Genomic DNA, 20,857 nt, shown 5'->3' with positions numbered 1-20,857 from the left:
GCAATTCGCCAGCGTCAGCATGAAGACTCTCTACGGGACTAGTATAAAATGCTCCTATCGCAAGTCGTAAGCCCCGATGTTGTATGGAGTTGAGGCGGCGTAAGATGGATGGCCGTGCAGAGGAGTATACGAAGCTCCCATAATCCAGCTTGGAGCGGACGATCGACCGATATAGACGAAGTAGGACAGTTCGATCCGCTCCCCACGACATACCACTGAGAACACGGAGGACATTTAAAGAACGGGTACAACGGGCGGCCAAATATGACTCATGTGGAGACCAGCTAAGTTTCCTGTCAAATGTAAGGCCTAAAAATTTGGTTGTCTCCACGATTGGGAGAGCAACGGGACCGAGTCGTAAGGACGGTGGGAGAAACTATTTGTAGCGCCAGAAGTTAATACAGACAGTCTTCTCGGCAGAAAAACAGAAGCCATTGGCGACACTCCAGGAGTAAAGACGGTCAAGAGAACGCTGAAGACAGCGCTCCAGGACACGTGTACACTGCGCGCTGCAATAGATGGTAAAATCGTCCACAAAAAGGGAGCCTGATACATCAGCTGGGAGGCAATCCATTATTGGATTGATCGCGATGGCGAAGAGAGCGACGCTCAAAACTGAGCCCTGTGGCACCCCATTCTCCTGGCGAAAGGTGTCGGACAGGACAGAACCCACACGTACCCTGAACTGTCGATCCATTAAAAAGGAACGAGTAAAAAGAGGGCGGCGACCACGAAGGCCCCATGTATGCATGGTGCGGAGAATGCCCGCCCTCCAACAGGTGTCGGAAGCCTTCTCCAAATCAAAGAACACAGCCGCGGTCGGGCGCTTCCGCAAGAAGTTATTCATAATGAAGGTCGACAAGGTAACCAGATGGTCAACAGCAGAGCGGCGCCTACGAAATCCACATTGTACATTGGTAAGTAGGCGTCGAGACTCGAGCAGCCAAACCAATCGAGAGTTAACCATTCGCTCCATCACTTTACAGACACAGCTGGTAAGCGAGATAGGTCGATAACTGGAAGGCAAGTGCTTGTCCTTCCCCGGCTTAGGAATCGGGACAACAATAGATTCGCGCCAGCATGCGGGAACATGTCCCTCAATCCAGATGCGATTGTATGTACGAAGAAGAAAACCTTTACCCGCAGGAGAAAGGTTCTTCAGCATCTGGATATGAATAGAATCAGGCCGTGGAGTGGAGGACCGTGATCGGCCAAGTGCGTTTTCGAGTTCCCGCATGGTGAATGGGGCATTATAACTTTCACAATTCGAGGAGCGGAAGTTAGGTGGCCTAGCCTCCTCTGCCTGTTTGCGGGGGAGGACGGCAGGGTGGTAATGAGCGGAGCTCGAAACCTCTGCGAAAAAGCGGCCGAAGGCATTGGAGACAGCCTCAGGGGCCACAAGGACGTCATTCGCGACCTTCAAGCCAGAAACTGGGGAGTGGACCTTAGTGCCAGATAGCCGGCGCAGGCTACCCCAGACAACAGAAGGAGTAGAACTGTTGAAGGTGCTTGTGAAAGCAGCCCAGCTGGCTTTCTTGCTTTCTTTAATAATACGACGACACTGAGCACGTAATCGTTTATAATTAATACAATTCGCCACTGTAAGGTGGCGTTTAAAGGTGCGTAAAGCACGTCGACGAGCACGTAAAGCGTCTCTACATGCTGCGGTCCACCAGGGGACCGGTACGCGACGTGGAGAAGAAGTAGGGTGAGGGATGGAATATTCAGCAGCAGCGAGAACTACTTCTGTGAGGTGTGCGACCTGACGATCGCAGCTTGTGAAGGTTTGATCCTGGAAGGTCGCCCTGGAAGAGAAGAGCCCCCAGTCTGCCTTGGAGATGGTCCAACTAGAGGAGCACGGAGAGGGAGTATGCTGCAGGAGATGGATAACACACGGGAAGTGGTCGCTCGAATATGTATCAGCAAGTGCATACCACTCAAACCGGCGTGCAAGTTGGGGAGCACATATAGAGAGGTCTAAATGGGAATAGGTGTGAGATGTGTCCGAAAGAAAAGTAGGGGCGCCAGTATTGAGGCAGACAAGATTGAGCTGGTTGAAAAGGTCTGCTAACAAGGAGCCCCTTGGGCAGGATGCTGGAGAGCCCCAAAGGGGATGGTGGGCATTGAAGTCTCCAGTTAACAAAAATGGTGCAGGTAGCTGAGCAATAAGTTGCATCATGTCTGCCCTGGTAACGGCAGATGACGATGGAGTGTAAACGGTACATAACGAAAACGTAAATGTGGGGAGAGTAATGCGGATGGCAACTGCCTACAGGCCGGTGTGCAACGTGATGGGATCTTAGTAAATATCATCCCGGACCAGCAACATAACCCCTCCATGAGCTGGGATACCTACCACAGGGGGTAGGTCAAAACGCACAGAGGTGTAGTGTGCCAAGGCAATTTGATCGCATGGGCGTAGCTTCGTTTCCTGGAGGGCTACGACGAGCGGATGATGCAAGCGGAGCAGCAACTTCAAGTCCTCTCGGTTGGAGCGAATGCTGCGAATATTCCAGTGAATAAGTGCCATCGTAAGAAAAGGAAGATGAAAAAAGGGGTCACCTCGAAGGCCGCTGAGGGCATGGCTTTGAGCGAGCACCGCCGCCGCTATCAGTAGGCGGACAGTCGTTGTCCATTGGGTCCATAGGTTCATCGGCTATCTCTGAAGGATGGCCGGGAGGGGGAGCTTCCTCCGCCGGTGAACGGCCAGATGTACGGCTACCAGCGGTGCGGTCAGGCGAAACGGATGACGGCCTGGGGCGGCAACCGCTGGGTGGCGCAGGAGAAGAAATGCGCCGTGGCGGAGAAGGAGAACTGTGCTTCCTATGAGCCTTTTTGGAAGGACGTTTGGTAGAAGTACCGGTCGAAGGCTGGGAGGTCGAGGAACGTAGGAAGTCTGCACGGGATGGTTCCTTCTTGAAGGCCTGTGCATCTGACTTCGGGGTCTTCGTCTTAGCAGAAGCTGATGAAGGGGCTGGTGTCTGTGGGGTGATGGGAGGAAGAGGAGACGTCGACCGCGCGATCTTAGCACTGGCCGAACGGACGACCGTGGTGCTGAAGGTCAGATCGCATGTCTGGGTTGCTACCTCCCTGGTAGTCCGAGGAGAGGCGAGGACAGTACTGTATTTCCCCGCTAGGAGCAGCGCGGGTTTCCTACTAGCCAATAGCTTGCGAGCAGCCGAGGTGGACACTTTCTCTTTGACCCGAATTTCTTGGATACAGCGTTCTTCCTTATAGACAGGACAGTCGCGGGAGGATGCGGCATGGTCACCCTGACAGTTCACACAACGAGGAGACAGAGGTGGACAGTCACCCACATGGGCATCCCTGCCACAAGTGACACATTTAGCCGCATTGGAACAAGACTGTCGAGTGTGATTGAAACGCTGACACTGGTAGCAGCGCGTAGGTGTCGGGACATAGGGGCGAACAGAAATAACCTCGTAGCCCGCCTTGATGCGCGATGGCAGCTTAACACTATCGAAGGTCAAGAAAAGTGTCCGGGTCGGTACAAGGTCATTGTTGACCTTTTTCATGACCCTATGGACAGCCGTCACGCCCTGCTCAGCGAGGAAAGATTGAATCTCCTCGTCAGTCAATCCGTCGAGGGAGCTAGTAGAGACTACACCACGAGATGAATTCAAAGTTCGGTGGGCCTCCACCCGGACAGGGAACGTGTACAGGAGTGTGGCCCGAAGCAGTTTTTGTGCCTGAAAGGCACTCTCAGTTTCTAGTAATAAGGTACCGTTACGCAACCTGGTACAAGATTTGACAGATCCGGCTATGGCATCTACGCCCTTCTGGATAACGAAAGGGTTGACAGAGGAAAAATCCTTTCCGTCCTCAGATCGAGAAACGACGAGGAACTGTGGGGCAGGCGGTAGTACTTTTGTCACAGGTGGCTGGTCACGTTTCCGTTTTTGGGCAGAAGTCGAGAGAGATGGAGTGGAATCCATTGCAGAGGAATCCCCCATGATTGCCAGCGTCTCGGATGGCGCGCTCCTTCCTTGTGGGGACCCTCTCAGAGGGCACTCCCGCCTTAGGTGAATGTTTACACCTCAGGTCACACCTCCCGAGAAACAGACGGAGGGACCAATCGGCATGGTCAGAAGGTATCAGCTCAGGCAATCACCCCTCCCCGGGCCTGGCCTTTACCAGGGGGTACGCGCGTGCCTTACATGTCTACCCAGGGCGGGGACTTACGCGTTACCCCGTCACCGGCTACGCGTGCGAACGCGTGGGTCGGCCTTCAGGCATGCACAGGGAGGAAGGAAGAAGAGGAAAAAGAAGAGAGAGAGGGAGAAAGAGGACGGACTGTCTCAAACGCCGAGGTGGAGACCAGAGAAGGCAATGAGAAGGCAAGGAGAAGTCAAGGGAAAGAGTAAGGAAGACAGTGAGGTGGAGAAGAGCAAAGAAAGGAACCAACAAAAGGAAGGAAGAAACGAGAAGTGAAAAACCAAAAAGACCATAATTATAGGTCGTGGAACCGTCCGTCTCCGGACGCAGGCGCTAACTACCCCCGTGAGGGGGATGGACTCCTTTTAGTCGCCTCTTACGACAGGCAGGAATACCTCGGGTCTATTCTAATCCCCGGACCCACAGGGGGTGTGTTACACCTGGCGTCAGTGTGGGGAGCCATCGTGTATGACTACAGGTCACAGCTGGTAGTAGCTGAGGGAACTGACAGCACAACAGTATGTCATGGATACCCTGCATCATTAGTTGTTACCTGTCATGTTACAGTATTGTGATGCCATTTTCAACAGGACAATGCTTGTTAAAACAGGGCATGTGTGCATGAACTCACTCAAGTTGGGGTACTACTGTGGCCAACAAGACCCTCAGATATGTCCCCTATAGAACATATCTGGGTCCAGCTCAGACCAACTCTGTGCCAGTACCCATATCCAGGATACAAAGGACTAGTTACAGCACTTGGGGGCTAGCTTGCCTCACGAGATGTTACAATGACTATGACAGCCTTCCCCAACCAAATCAGTGCATGCCTCCAGGCCAGAGGGAGTGCAACGTAAGTTTGCTCATAATGCCAAGTTCTTTCAATTTTGTAATAACTGGAATAACATAACATACCCTCTCACCCATCAAGTTTCAAATTGTTTTCTCTTCCTCTTCTGGGTGCTTCATTTTTTTTGTCAGACAGTGCAGGAGATACTGTTAGAATCTCAAATTTTGTTGATGCAGTTACATATGAGGAAGAATTATCTAATAAAGATTACTGTAATATCAAGGTACAATCTGACCAAATATCTGCACGGAGCAAAGTTTCACTGCTAAAGGAACGAAGGAAGATTGGAGATGAGTGTACCTTCAATAATGAGGCCATTAGAGATGGAGGACAAGAACATACAGAACAAAGATAGGAAAAGAAATTACCCATGTCACTTTAAAACAATCCAGGGACTATTTGCCTTTAAAAAATTTAGGAAACCTAAATGTGACGGCCAGATGGGGAATTTAACCCTGCTTCTGCAAGTTCTGTGCCTTAACCAGTGGCAACTCTCTACAGCTTAACTGAAAAGTTGTTCATTTCATGAAATGTATAGACATATTAGCTTTGTACTGTGAAATTAATGACTGACACATATCAGTTACATCATGTAAATACAAGGGAATAATAATGAATGGGAATATGTAGTGGAATGATCACACAAATTTTACTTTAAGAAAATATAGGGTTAACTTTACTGGCAGATTGCTGGGAAACTGCATTTTGCTTACAAAAGAGTGGGACCTTGGTACTAATGGTACTACTGTCAAAGTAATCCACATGATTACAAGTACATACTTGTCACTTTCTGGTTGTCAATTGTCAAAGCAAACAGGACAAATAAACTGATCAGCGACATTTGATACTTTATTACAGTTGCATTACATGGAACAATTAGAATCTGCAAATGATGTATGTTGTGGTTTCAGTATATTATTTCGTTAGCGATGATTATTTATTTTCTGCTACTAAGAAGCATTCATAAAATGTTCTCAATAAACCCAGTTTAAAATGGCGTTCTTCCTGATAATGATACTGAAAGTGATGTAATTTTGAGGCTAGATGAATGGTATATCAGATTAAACCTTTTTCTTTAATCTGAGCACATGCAAGTTTTTTTTTTTCCACACAAAGGAAAAAAGAAATTTTACTCAAAATCAAACACTATCCAACACTTTTTTCATTATTAACACTACAAAGTTGTCATATATGAAATATTTGTCATGTAATGACAAATTTTCATGGACCTGATGGATGGTCGAGATATGGGATGGGGCTTACATTTTACCTGACGTTGTGCCTTTGTCTTCGAGTGACATTCCTCCTGTCTGGCAGAGGAGATGGTTCTGGGGATGTGCTTGACTCTGGTCCTATTCCTCCTCCTTGATATAAAATGGCTGGCAAGAAAATAATAAATTATTAATGAAAGCAATGAAAACAGTCTTTATGAAAATTTTAAATTGTGTGACAAAGTGTTCTTCATTACTAAACCTTAAGCAAGCTCTCTAATCTGGTGTTGTTATTACCAAATCAAATGCTCTGAACAACCACTATACTCTTGCCTGAAAACTACAAACATTCTAAATTTTTCATCCTTACAATACCAGTAATGTTGCAGCATTTTTCCATCAATTTATGTTGCACTGTCTCCTTCCATAAAAGGAAAGCTGACTAGAATTCAGAGGACAAACAGCTTAAACTCATTTATTTTCCAGGTAAAATGTAATTTATTCACAGTCTGGTTATTAATAAATTGAATTGATAATTGTTAAGAGTAGTATAGAATTGCCACAGATATTTGTGTTTAGAACTTCAGAGACACAATCTGCTGCTTACTATGTTGCAACAAATGCAAGAACTTCGCTGGCATATTTATACCTTTATATCTGAAGAACATAATTTTTATTATATCCAGCCCATTATGAACCCGAGACACGTATTTGCTTGTTACAATGTTGCAAGAACATTTAGGTGGTACGGCAGTGAGAAATTACAAATTATTTGTAGGTACTGGGTGGATGTATGTATTTCAGTAAGAACTACACAGGAACACGACAGTCTCACATCAGGAATGACAAGTCATGAAAGAAAGGATGAAATACTCATTCATGCAACCATGGCTATAGAAATTATGGCAGTTTAGATTTCTGGCAGCAGATATACTTCAAACTACTGGGTTTGTCAGCACAAAAAAATTCATGCACATAAATGAACTTTTTGGGAAATCTAAATCCCAGTTTGTAAAATGGAAAGAGTCACTCCATCTGCCATTTGAGATATTCTAAAAAGGAAAAAAGTAAGGTTAAACAAAAAAATTATTATTTTCTTTTATGATAAAATTGTTTTGTGTCTAAGAAATGTCAATCAAAATAATTACACTGAATGATGGGATAGCACACAAGTACATTATTTATGTGATTTATATTTAGTTGTGGATTCACTTCTTGACAGTCCCAAAGATTTATTGCACTGCATTTGGAAACAATATAAAATTGGTAGGGTTCCTGCATCATTGTAAAGAATAATACTGAAGAGAGAAAGAACAGCTATACAAGAGCCTTGAGACAATGTACATGTAGTTACCCTTCCAGTAGGGAAAAGAGATTGTCATGCTCCTGCAGTGAGAACAAGCAAAACATTTACAAGCAATGAAGCTACATTCAGGATAAAAGGGAGGGGACAGTGAACCACAGAAAAAGGAAAGCCACTGAATATAGTCTCATCTGAACACAAAATCATGAAGAAACTGCAAAACTTCACTGCAAGAGTGCTTTGGTTGTACAATCTCTCAAAAATTTAGAAAGAAAATCAAATAATATGACCTACTCCCAGCAGTACTGGAGTGATAAAACCAGGAAACTTTGCTTAGCCAAGCCATGAGGAAACTACTACCAAATGTCAAAATTTTCAACATTTTGTGTAATTTCTGCAAAATCAGAGAAGTCAGATTTGAACAAGTGCCTCATTTCACCAGAGTAATAGATGAAACTCATCCACATTGAACTGAAAGATAGATTGTAAGTGTGTATGAGCTAGTTTTATCGCCACCATTAATTCTGTTTCTAGGAGACTTATGAACAAATGAAATAAGAAGTTGTGGATAATTTGTTTTGTGAATTTGTTTGAGACCCTCGAGCAGGCTGTTTATTTCTACAGATATGTAGATGACAGTGAAGCAAAGGAAATACATGATGATTTCTAAAAAGATTGTTCAATTGAAATAAATACTTATTTCAGTACAAATGGTCAAGCTCTAGCTTACATACTGGGCAATTGCACCTGTAACATAACACTGGCAAGTAATTTAAGAGTACACTGTATAATATACTTACTTTGTAATGACAGACCGTCTATGTCATTTCTAGTGCTTGTGTGGATGGGAATGGCAACTGGCCCTGCATCAGACCTGTGTGCTGTTGAACTTGAATAATCAGAACTTTCTGATCGTGCACATTTACTTTTTTGACTCCCTCTGAGTTTTGTGTAGTCATCTTGTGGATTTGACTGAAAGATAAAATTTAATCAGGTTGTTTATAAAGGAAAATATAAGACACTACTATGAAAAGAAAACCTTTAAAAATGATCTGTTACAAATTAACTTAATTCACATATAATTCAGACTATACATTTTATATGATCACAATCACTGGGCCATTCATCCATTGAGAGAGAATCTTTGACAAAAATTTAAGCACCTTTTATAGCATTTTCTCATTTTGAGGAAATAGAAGGAATGATTTGTTTTACTTGTTACATAGTTTCTACAGCCAAGATCGCATAAATATTACTTTATTTAAAACAATCAGTTTTGACAGACTTTGCTGTCATCTTCAGGTCTCAAGAAGTCTGTTATGAAACGCATTCACTTTAAGTTGGACCTCACGCCCAGTTGTCATGTGGATAAGAAAAAAAGGACATTATAAAGGGTTTATCATAACTAAAATATTTGGAAACATACAGCACCTTATGCAAATAGTAACGTCATATGTGAGCAGTATATATATGGACATGGCCATTTGCACACATGGCTCTTTATGTTTTTAAATATTTTAGTTATGTTGCAATCATAAATTATATTAGACAGTATAGTTATAGTTTACTGTTACTTCAGTGCATAGATTAAATCTTTACCAATTACTTCACTTTCATTATTTTAAGCTAAATCTGGACTTGTTCCAAGTTTCTAAATATTCTCCTTAATGGAATGTACAGTAAGGTAAATTTTATGTTGGTGTTGGTGTCAAGGATATTAACTGATATTTGGAGTAGCTTCTTGTCATCATTGACATCTACTAATGTACTGTGTGCGACATTCTCCATGATGTAATCCAGTAAACTTTTGTTTCTCAAGCAATTTGGAAGATACATCTCATCAAAATCTTTTTCTCACAATTAAAATACTTTGTCAGTACACACAAGATGGATTTCAATGAGTCAAATACCTGATACATTTTATTAAAAGAAGCAAAAACTGTAAGCCTATGACTGTATGTTAACATTCTACCAACAGACTTATTTGAGCATCTTTTGATACTATAAGAAATTCTGTCATTACTGCAGCAGAATCTGAACAATATCTCCAAGAAAAAGTAAAAAATATAACATGCAAGCTGTGTTCAAAGTTACTTTTTTGTGTCCCACATAAAAGAGAAAGACATATGAGAGAGAGAGAGAGAGAGAGAGAGAGAGAGAGAGAGAGAGAGAGAGAGAGATATGGGGGGGAGGAGAGATAGATAGATAGAGAGAGAGCACTACACATACTGTTACAAAGATGGCTGTAGTTTTATATTAATAGGTATACCTTAATGATATTTCACAGCAAAATAGTCATTAACTTACGCTTTTAAGTTTCATTGTTTCCATTGCTGCTAAGTGATGATCATGGTATACAAATGTCTGTATATGTGCTGGAGAAGATGGCTGGTTTGGCACATGAAATGTGGCATATGGAGATATGTCCTCTGCAAATTCTATGAAGTAATTCACATTAGCATTTGCATAAGAAGGAAATAAGGAAACACATAACTGAATTCATTAAAGAATACACAAATAAGCACAAAACAGCAAAAACTGCACTTATAACATGAGTAATTACTACCAACGTACTTTGAAAAACACAGTTTGCAATTATAAAGTGGAAGCACTCACAAATATATCCTCACATTTATTTATTTACTTATTTTTTAATTTATTTATTATTCTAGTGACCTATGTTATGAATTTATCACACGATACGGAACAAGTGAGTTTTACAAGTTGTTTGTTCTTTCATGCTATGGTATTATACAAAGTGTCCCAGCAGGAATGGTCAGTATTCAAGGATATGACAATCATTCAAAGCAAACATGGCAAGAGAATGTGGGCTCTAAAATGCATACTTCAAAGGCAATAAGCACTTCTTCAGCTTCGATACTGTGAGAGTCTTTACTGGAAAGCGATTATCATATTTTGAGAGGTGGTAGTATGAACAAAAAACAAGAAAAATGTCCAGTAAACATAGACTCTTGAGTGTGTATCTTAAAGTGTTCACAGCTCTTAAGACATTCATTTTAGAGACTACATTTACTACACCTTTTTGCTTTACTTCAAATCATCATTCCAGTCTTATCTCTGAATACTGACCACCCCTCCAGTACCACCCTGTATAAACAGTAATCAATTTCATGTTAAGATATAAGTAACTTAGATATTTAAATATGCTTACAAAAATAAACAAACATGCACACAAATGAGATCTGGGAATGTATCCGAGTGTTACAGATACATGGAAGCTATACATTATGGCTACAGAACTATTGTATAGTGTAAAATGACTCAACAGGAACTGCCTTGAGTATTTTTTGAACTTGAGTTCACCATCCACTTATCACTTAATTTGCAAAGTGAATGACAACCATCTTACCACCACTGGGATGAATCCCCTTTGAGCAATATTCAGGTTTGCATACTCATCATGGATTCTTTTCTTGTAATACATTATTGGGTTTATAAAGTGGCCTGTTTTCCCCTTATGAAACACAAGTTCCTTGTCTAGGCTGTGAAGGCCCAATGGATATCAATCAGCTGGTGTGTCATCTTCTGCCTCATGGTGTCATGCAGATACAATGCAGATAGGCATGTGGTCAGCACACTGCACTCTCCGCCATTTTACTGACTTTCCAAACCGTGGAGCTCTACTTTTCATTCAAGTATGAAATGCATCAGTGATAATATATATTGTGCACTAGATATGAGGATTTCAAGTTCCTTTAAAAGACCTCTATGCATGGTTCAAGGGTGGACTACAATCAATTCTTACAACTCATTTCTGTGCGCATAGCAATTTTCTAACCAGTGGCCAATTTCAAGAAAGGATAATTCCATGTGCTCTATGGTGTAAAAAATAACCATCATAAGTTGATTTAAGAGCCTACACATTTCAATAAGTGCAAACAATGAGTGACAAGTTGCAGAACACTACTGGTCAGATCCCATGTTGGATCAGTGCAAGGGATTTAGTTAGCTATCAGTGTGTCCACTCAAGTGTTTTGAAGTATTCGTCCTAGTTTTCTGCAGATCACTCCATTTTTTTCCCGCCTCACACATTTCTTTGTGTTTGGCTGTTGTCCAAAACCGACCACCACTTGTCTCACAGATATTATGTAAACAACTAATGAACCTGGCAATGCAATTGCTAAATATGCATGGGAATTTAATATATGGCTCAATATCCTGCTACCCCCCCCCCCCTCTCTGTCCATCTCATCTCCCCCCCCTCCCTCTCTCCCCCTCTGCCCATTTCCTCCTTAACCCTCTGTTCATTTCCTCTGCCCCCCTCCTATTCTCTGACCACGAGTATTGTTTATTGTTATTGTAAACAAAACCTTGATTGGGAACCGAAGTCACTTAAAATGAGTGGGTGAATTGGTTGGTATACAGGGTATGAGAGAGACCTCTCCAGCTGCTGGATCTATGACAATACTAGCTTCACACACGGTATGTTGCACGGTTTTAATCTTTTGATGGGTGGGACTTCAAAGTTTCATTTGATTCACATTCCGTAGCAGCATTCTAATCATAAGCCAATAAGGTGTAAATACAACTCTCCTCTATCTGTTGCAACTGACCGTAAGGAAGAAAAACCTTACTTTTTTGGGCCTAAAATTTTTTAAAAAGCATAGATAAAGACTATACATGGGAGAAATTTTGTCTAATGGCTTAAGTGGCCTGCTATCTTTAAAAATGGCTGCAAGAAAGAAAATGAAACCATACATTTTCACACCACACCATTTTCTTAATCACGGATCATTTTAACACAAAATCTATACACTGCTGTTTCAAAAAATATACAGAGGGGTCCAAAAAAATGTATACACTATTTAAAAGTCCAAAACTTGTAAACTAATTGACGGAGTTGTCTTGTTTTTGGTGAAAGTATAGCTTAAAGTCCAACTCAAAGATATCACTGTAGGTGTTCAAAATGGTCACCATTAACATCCACACACAAATGATGCCACCGAAAGTGGCTGCAACGTGTTCAGTTGGATATTTGCACATTAATGTACAATGGATTCTCGAAGTTCATCCAATGTGTGTGGCTTTTGTCGATAAACGACGTCCGTTAGTGTTCCCCACAGGTAAAAGTCCAGAGGAGTTAGGTCTGGGGAATGTGGTGGATACTCCACAGCACCTCTACAGCCTACCCATCTTCCTGGTAGATTTTCATCGACATACGCCTTAATACGATTTTGGTAGTGGTCTGGGGCACCATCTTGTTGAAAGTAAACACTTCCGTCTGCATACAAGTCTCAGATGGCAGGTAAAATGGACTTCTGAAGCTTCTGAATGTACACCTCACCGGTAACTGTGTCATCAAAGAAGAATGGCCCAATCAAGCCCCAGTAAGACAGTCCACACCACACATTTACTCCTGGCAAATTCATGGCTTTGTCTACATGTACGTTCGGATTTTCGGTGGCCCAGTAGATGCAATAGTGGCAATTTACTGTACCATTGAGTGAACTGTGCCTCCTCAGACCACACAATCATCTCTGCAAACTCTTCATCATTGTGCACCATGTTAGTAAACCACTCGCAGAACTCCATTCTACGATCTGGGTCATCCTCTTTCATTGCTTGTAACAATCGTGGGATGTAGCACTTCCACTTTGCTGTCTTCAAAATTCACCAAACACTGACTTCCTTTCATCGAATGTAAGCCTTGTGCCAGCCATGTTTACTTGAGTAACTAGGTGCAACTAAGAACAAAACACTGACTATCTGGTGACTGTCATCTGACAAAACAAAACACAATACAACACTTGTTTGGCAACTGCCGAAACTACAAAGTATTACACTAGCAAAAGTGAGACAACTCCGTCAATTAGTTTGCCAGTTATGGACTTTTAAACAGTGGATACATTTTTTTTGGATCCCTCTGTATAGCATATGTCTGGAGGCTTAGTCGAGTGTCATGAATATTTGAAGTAAACTGGTTCCATGCTAAAGCTGTTTGAAAACGTGTTTGCTAGGTAGGTATACAACAGGATAGTCATGATGGAGATTGGTTACGCTGGATCAGATATCATTTGATGTCTACCTTAACTCGTTCACTTGGTTCGAGCCTAATTCACGTGTCTGAATGTTACATCAACATGGTTGCAGAATACGACATGATCCTTCCGCATGACAAAGCTCACAGTAATGAAAGAGCTGCTCATCATCAGTACAGAGATCGTTCTCCACAATGTCCAACTCCATAATTATGAAACAGCTTTGAGAAAGGGCACCTTCACTGTCAGAAAGCATGACTGGTGCTCCAAAGAGATGCCACACACCCGACTTGGAAGAGGTGTTACTGCATCACTTTTAAGACAACCCAGTTAATGAGTACGTGAGCAATTTCTTAGGCTATTAATGAGTGGAACTGTGAAACAAGTGATGCACTGGGTCATGCCTAGTCAATTACTTGTAAAAGTGGTCACATTACCAATAAGTTTTCAAATGGTGGTAGTATGAAAATTGTATGTTTCTGGACATGGGTTCCAGTTCAAAATATTGTCTACTCACTCGCCTTCACAAGTCTTAGAAGTCTGTACCAGGAATTTCTGAATACCCTGTTTAGTAGTATGGATCTGGGTTGTAATGCTTTGTGACAGGTAGAATGTCAACCAGGGAGCATTAATGTTCATGTTCAATACTGTTACCACGTCTGGTAGGGTATATAAGGGGTGTGAACAGAGTCAGATGCTGAGTAACTACTGTAAAGAACAGATGTTCCAATGTTTTGGCAAGGCACAGTTGTGTTACTCATGGCACCATCGGTATGGGGGCACCATCGAGTACGATTGCAGGTCACAGTTGGTTCAGGTAACTACGATGGCACAATTTTATGTCACAGACTTCGTATGTCCCCACGTATTACCTCTCATGTGATAGTATCATGGTGCCATTTTTTAGCAGGACAATGCAAGATGTTCAGATATGTCCCTGATTGAACACAATCTACCGACTCACATATAACCTCCAGTCCATCACCAGTATCCAGGATGTCATGGACAAGTTACATCACTTGTGGGCCAGCTTACCTCAGGAGGGGATACAACGGCTTGATGATACCATTCCCAAATAAATCTGAATGTATTCAGGTCAGAGAGGGCGCAACATCATACTGGTAAGTGGGCTCATACTGCTTTTGTAATCACTGAAATAACATCACATATCTTCTCAACCTGTGACATTTCATTTTGTTTCCTCTTCCTGTTCTGGATGTTCACTTTTTTTGTCAGGCAGTGTATATAACAGAAAGACATTTATGTTAAACCAGTTCACAAAAATCCTTAAAGGCTTTATTGCCTGACGCCTTTAGTTTGTCTAATGAGTTTTAAGTACTATTGTGTTATCAGCAAAGGTGGTAAATTCACAATTTTCTGTATTCAGAGGTAGATCATTAATAAAAGGCACAAGATCCAGAACTGCATTAAGACATACCACAAGTATTGGAATCACATTCTGATGATAGTGAAACACATTCTGCACGATCCCATGTGACTTTCTGCTTTCTGCTAGAAAGGTACAATTTAAGTCACTTTCCTGCTGTACCACTTACACCTAGGTACTTAGCTTTGTGTAGAAAGTATTTTCTCACTGACAATCAAATGTGAGTCAGAAAAACAATCTTCAATTTCTTATTGATGGAATTCAAAACACTAGCAGCAAATGCAAATATTTAGTCATCTGTTGATAACCCTATCTGAAAGCCACTAACTTTTGCTGATATTAATTATGGTCACTAAGGTGCATTAGTTTCTCTACAACCTTAGAAAACTTTGAAAGTAGTGAGGTTGGCCAATAGTTAACACTATTTTACAATCACATACTTAAGCCTTTCGGGAACTGTTTCTTGTTTAAGTGATCATCAAAAATTTGGTAAAGCATTTTACTTACATGGTTGCAACTTAATACTACAGTATTTCTTAATTAATAAACAACTAAATAAATAAATAAATAAATATAAAGGTCACTGAATTTTTTGGAGAATTAATGCATATTTGTCTTTTTTAACCCTTAGGTCACCTTTAAATTTTACGCCCAAGTGTCTTCTCTCAAATTTATGAAGACACTTCTTGGAAAATTTGTAAAAATATTCTTTGGCAGACAGCCTTCATGTGAAGATATTTTTCATTGCTTTGGAACAGAAAAATGTTACAGTTAAATTTATCAGGGTGTATACGGGGACAAGGAAAAAAAATTCCCGGATTATTCCCGAATTTCTCCCGGATATTCCGTTTAAAAAATATGCTTTTTCCCCAGGCGAAAATACCCTTTTCCGTGCTAAGTGACAGTACGTTTTCCGTAGATTTTTCCCTCGGAACTGTAAAACTTATTAATCCTTTGAATGGTTAACGTTTTATACAATCGCGTAGAACTTCCCGGAAAAAAAAGAAAAGATGGGGCAGAGAAGTTTTGGAAAGACCTTTGTTTTGCAGCAACATATACGTTGCAAATTTTCGTATTACGAAAGTATAAATTCGAATTGCACCAAACACATCGCGTTAGTTTCCGGAGCGTTGAAACCGAGGTTGATATGTCCTTTTGTAAGCGAGTCATATCTCAAGCCACGAGATCTCGCCAGCCGATGACAGCAGCTATTCAGAGCATAGGCCACGTGTTTTAGTCAGTCAATAGCAACATCACTTGTTACATAGCGCGAACACACAAGAGGAAAAGTTAAAGGTTTACATTAATGTACACAGTACCGTATATCTACAAGAAAAGCTAAGCTTTCACATATAATATTGGTCTCTAAGATTAACACGCTACAACAGAAGCGGCAGGTGTTGATGATATACCTTCTGAACTAATTAAGAAATCAGGAGACAAAATGAAAGCTACATTACTACAACTCATACAGAAAATATACAAAACAGGTGAAGTTCCTGAAGACTATCAGAAATGCATCATATTCCCTATACCTAAGAAAGCATCTACTATGGACTGTGAAAACCATCGAACACTCAGTCTTCTTTCACACGCATCAAAAATTCTAATAAGAATAATTTTGAAAAGAGTTGAAAACCAATTGAATAGCACTCTAAGTGAAGACCAATTCGGTTTTAGAAGCGGTGTAGGGACGAGGGAAGCAATCTTATCTTTAAGACTAATAATTGAGAAACAAATTTCCAAAAACAAACAAGTATTTATAGCCTTCGTAGACCTCGAAAAGGCATTTGACAATGTTGTATGGCCAGAAATGTTTAGAATTCTGAAGAAGGCTGGTCTGAAATATAATGATAGAAGGATAATCTTTAAAATATACCAAAATGAAACAGCCTTAGTTAAGAAGGAAAACAAAGAAGAAACAGCAAGAATAAGGAAAGGAGTGAGACAGGGATGCCCACTATCTCCAGTAATTTTCAACGCATATATCCAAGAAGCAATAGACAAAATAAGAGAGAATATTGAAGTAGGAATAAAACTTAACGGAATGAAAATAGATATGTTGCGATATGCAGATGATATCGCCATAATTACAGAAAGGAAAGAAGATTTAGAAGCCGCACTCAATGAAATGGAAAACACCTTAAAAGAACAGTATGGAATGAAAATAAATAAGAAAAAGACTAAAGTGATGGTGAGTGGCGCCCTGAACTACAATGAACCCATACGAATAACAATAAAGGGAGAGAAACTAGGGCAGGTTACAGAATTTAACTACTTAGGTAGCAAAATAACAGCAGATGGAAGGAGCAAAAGTGACATTAAAAACAGAATACAACTTGCCAAAATAGCATTCAATGGAAAAAGAAACTTACTGACGAGTAGAAATGTTAGTTTAGACGTAAGAAAGAGAGTCATGAAAACCTATGTGTGGAGTACAGCCCTTTACGGATGTGAAACTTGGACTTGTGGAAAAGAAGAAAAGAGAAGATTAGAGGCATTCGAAATGTGGTGCTACCGGAGAATGGAAAAAATCAGCTGGCGAGACAAGGCTACAAACGAAGATGTCCTCAGAAGAGTGAAAGAAAACAGATCTCTTTGGCGAAATATACAGAAAAGAAGAATAACCTTCATAGGTCACATTTTACGGCATAACAATTTCATTAAGAGAATATTAGAAGGAATCATTGAAGGAAGAACTCGCCGAGGACGACCTAGATTAAGCTACATTCAACAAGTAATAAATGACATCGGGTGCCAGACCTATGCAGATATGAAGAAGAAAGTTGACAAAAGAACGGAATGGCGTGCTGCTGCCAACCAACCTGTGGGTTGATAACCGAAGAAGAGAAGAAGAAGAACAGAAGCTAAGCTTCCACATGTAATATTGATCTTTTTTTGCGTGTGTTATACTTTAAGATACATCACACAAATGTGCCAGTAAATTTAAAATTATGACATAAATGTCTCGCGGCTCGAAATTATTGTAAGTGGCTGGTCCTCAAACTGTTCGGTTTCGAACGCTCTGTGATTTAGATATCCATCCCACTTTCTCACACGTAACATAATTCATCTTGGGTAAAAAGAAATTTACTTTGAATGTAACGCTTTTCTAACCACCGTTCGCAATACTATCCGGAGACTGTTAGAAATAGATTCGATTTACCAGTTGCCAGAGAGCGCCAGAAAACAGACATTATTTTGCGTGTGCAACTGCAGTGGTTTAGGAAGCCCGCATGTTCGTGTGTATAAAGCACTAAGAGAGCTTAGATTACACCATAAAAGAAACAGGGCATCAGACGATACTCCAAAGAGCATCAGAATTTCGTAAACCATACTAAAATGCATAATTCAGCTTGAAGTGCAAATTGGCTTTTTCCAGATTCACAAAGAAGCAGGTCCCATCTGAGATTAAGCTTTTCAGTGTGGTTTTTGGGATGTAAATTTTCTTGGAGTACCAGTACTATACGATCTCATTTTTGGTTCTTTATTATGGCATAATGCCATACATGGCAAAAGATAACAACGTGCATTTGAAATTCAGCAACAGTTGGAACTAGCCAATACTGTAGAATGAAACACTTCGTTTCAAATAAAACGATCGCCTCAGCGGAAAGATTAATCAAGCCAAATTTCTTTAGCAAACTTGCAGAAATAACTTCATTGTTCTGCATGGCGATTAATGCTTGACTGCTACTAACTTGGAAATAAAATAAAATCAGAAAACTGAAATCAATAATATATTTTTGTCCTCCGTAATTATGTGAATGTATTTTAATTCACTTGATAGCTCACGGCCACAGAAATCCGTTTTGTTTTCATTTGACGTGGGAGCTGTAAACGAAGAGAAGCAGCGAAATCACTTAACGTAAACACGGGTCACGTGCAGATTAACCCCCTCCCCACTACAACTCAGACAACTCTGTGCAAGCGCGAATCTTGCAGCTAGGGCGCGCAAGAAAAATTTTTCTCGTTTGCATCTGGCTGCTTGCAGCCACTATCGATACAGCTAACAGCCAAACTACAAGTAGCGGGAAGCGGGAGAAGGTACTGCTTATACGCGAGTCAAGTGCGCATGCGCAACAAATCGCTGGCAATTGGTCAAACGAACCTAATGTGAACAGTTGTGACGTCATGCTCATAGCAAGCAGTTCATTGTCACGAAGAATCAACAGTCTGCACCCTACGGCCTTTGACATATTTTTGCTATTTGCAGACGCTTGTGCATGCACGGGGTTTCGTTGTAAACTGCACATTTCCTTTGCCACTAAAGTTTTATATTTTTCCCTCTCGTTTATATTTTATTGCTGCAGTATCATTCTCCAGTAGCAGGATGCAATAACGTTCTTTGCTAGAAAATCAATTCTGCAGTCAAAATTACATAAATTTAACCGAAAGCTAAAACAATGAAAAATTCCCGGGTTTTTCCCGGTTTTCTCCCGGATGAAAAAATTCCCGGGTTTTTCCTGGTTGTCCCGGGTCGTATACACCCTGTTTATGCTCTAAAGTGAATGCAAAAGCATATCCATGTCAGTTTTGGCTACCCTGTTGTGCTGTTTTGATGAAACGAAGACCTGAGCAGACCCACCTTTCCCACTTAAATTTTACTCGCATTCTTCCAAAAAAAATTAGGAATGCATATTCCAGCATACCTATCTGGCTACTGTCCTATAGTTCTGGAATGTGGCTGTAGTGAAGAAAGTTGTCATTCTATTCACTTTTATTGGGTGAGCCTCACCGCTGAAGAGGATTTCATATGACTGTCTTCATCAGTTAAAACAGTGAATGTAAATTTTGTCCTGCTCCATTTGAACCAATCAAGCATCCATTGCCATATGTCCAAACACTAGGCCCTCTTTTTACTGTCACTGGATGCACAGAAATATCATTCATACTTACAGTTAAAGGTGAAAAGAGTGCATCTACAGGACTATAGTGTCATAAGTTGCAAACATAAAACCTGGAATCAGAATCACTGTTAAATGCAACATAGCTGTGATGTAGCCCAAGTGCTGAATGGCACTGAACTGAAAGAGCTTGCCATGTGTGTGTCCACTTTGGAAGCCCTCCACCCCCACCCACAAAGCAAAAGTCATCTTGTGCTAAGCCAAACCAGTTCAAAATGTAACCTAAACAAAATCAGTACAAACATCAGAGTTGTTATCCACTGACAAGTATGTATTATTGACAGCTTCATAAGGACAGCAAAATGAAGACTTATTCCTGTGCAGCTGTAATACTGTCACCTACCACACCAGTGGGTCTGCCCATTTCAGTTACCAACAGTGAGCTCCGCAAGCCACTCAGCTAGAATGCCTGTGAGCCTGAACCTCAATGTATTGTATAAAACACTCCTTGATATATTTTAGCTGGGACAGAGAACTGTTTCCCCCTTTAATCTGCACATATGCCAGAAAATTTGCTATCTTATGGTCTGATATTCACTATAGGAGTGTGACACTGGAAACCCACCAAAAGGTCAAACAACACTTCTGTATCAGGATAAGCTGCCTTATAGCATAGCAGAAGTCGAAGTTAGTCGACTGAACTGATGATTACTGACTGATATTTGCTTAAATAGTTACGGGTGTTGGGTACAATATTGGAGGTATGTGTTCCACCTCCACTGGCACCCACTTGCGTTGCGCAAGGACTGTCACAGTTATGAGCAGTGATCAGATCACTGCTCATAACTGTGACATGGACAGAGATGCAAGGGCATGGGAGGGGACTGGAACCCATACCTGTTGATTGGACAGAAAGTGATTGAGTAATAGATTTGGTTGCCAGGGACCTGAGTCAGTATTGCTGAGGATGCATGCTGTCCTCAGTATGGTCTGAACTAGTTCCAGTTGCACACCAGTTAGTATTACACAGTCACAACTTTAAATAACTTAAAGCCTACATTGCCTCTGCTTTGGGTGGTGTTGG

The 20,857-nt window shown here is 41.2% G+C and overlaps 1 protein-coding gene across 1 annotated transcript in view; it reads right to left on the bottom strand.

The window, feature by feature from the left end:
* LOC126183937 (Down syndrome cell adhesion molecule-like protein Dscam2) overlaps positions 1–20,857 on the bottom strand; it is a 461,766-nt gene that overhangs the window by 5,602 nt on the left and 435,307 nt on the right. The window contains exons 22-24 of the mRNA XM_049926285.1: positions 9,848–9,978; positions 8,341–8,512; positions 6,297–6,405 (exon numbers count right to left, since the gene is read on the bottom strand). Coding sequence (XP_049782242.1) covers positions 6,297–6,405; positions 8,341–8,512; positions 9,848–9,978 — 412 coding nt within the window. The remainder of the gene's footprint in view (positions 1–6,296; positions 6,406–8,340; positions 8,513–9,847; positions 9,979–20,857) is intronic.

The sequence above is a fragment of the Schistocerca cancellata genome, chromosome 4 (assembly GCF_023864275.1).
Source record: "Schistocerca cancellata isolate TAMUIC-IGC-003103 chromosome 4, iqSchCanc2.1, whole genome shotgun sequence".
Classification (NCBI taxonomy): Eukaryota; Metazoa; Arthropoda; class Insecta; order Orthoptera; family Acrididae; genus Schistocerca; species Schistocerca cancellata.
This window is presented reverse-complemented; position numbering and strand designations above follow the sequence as displayed.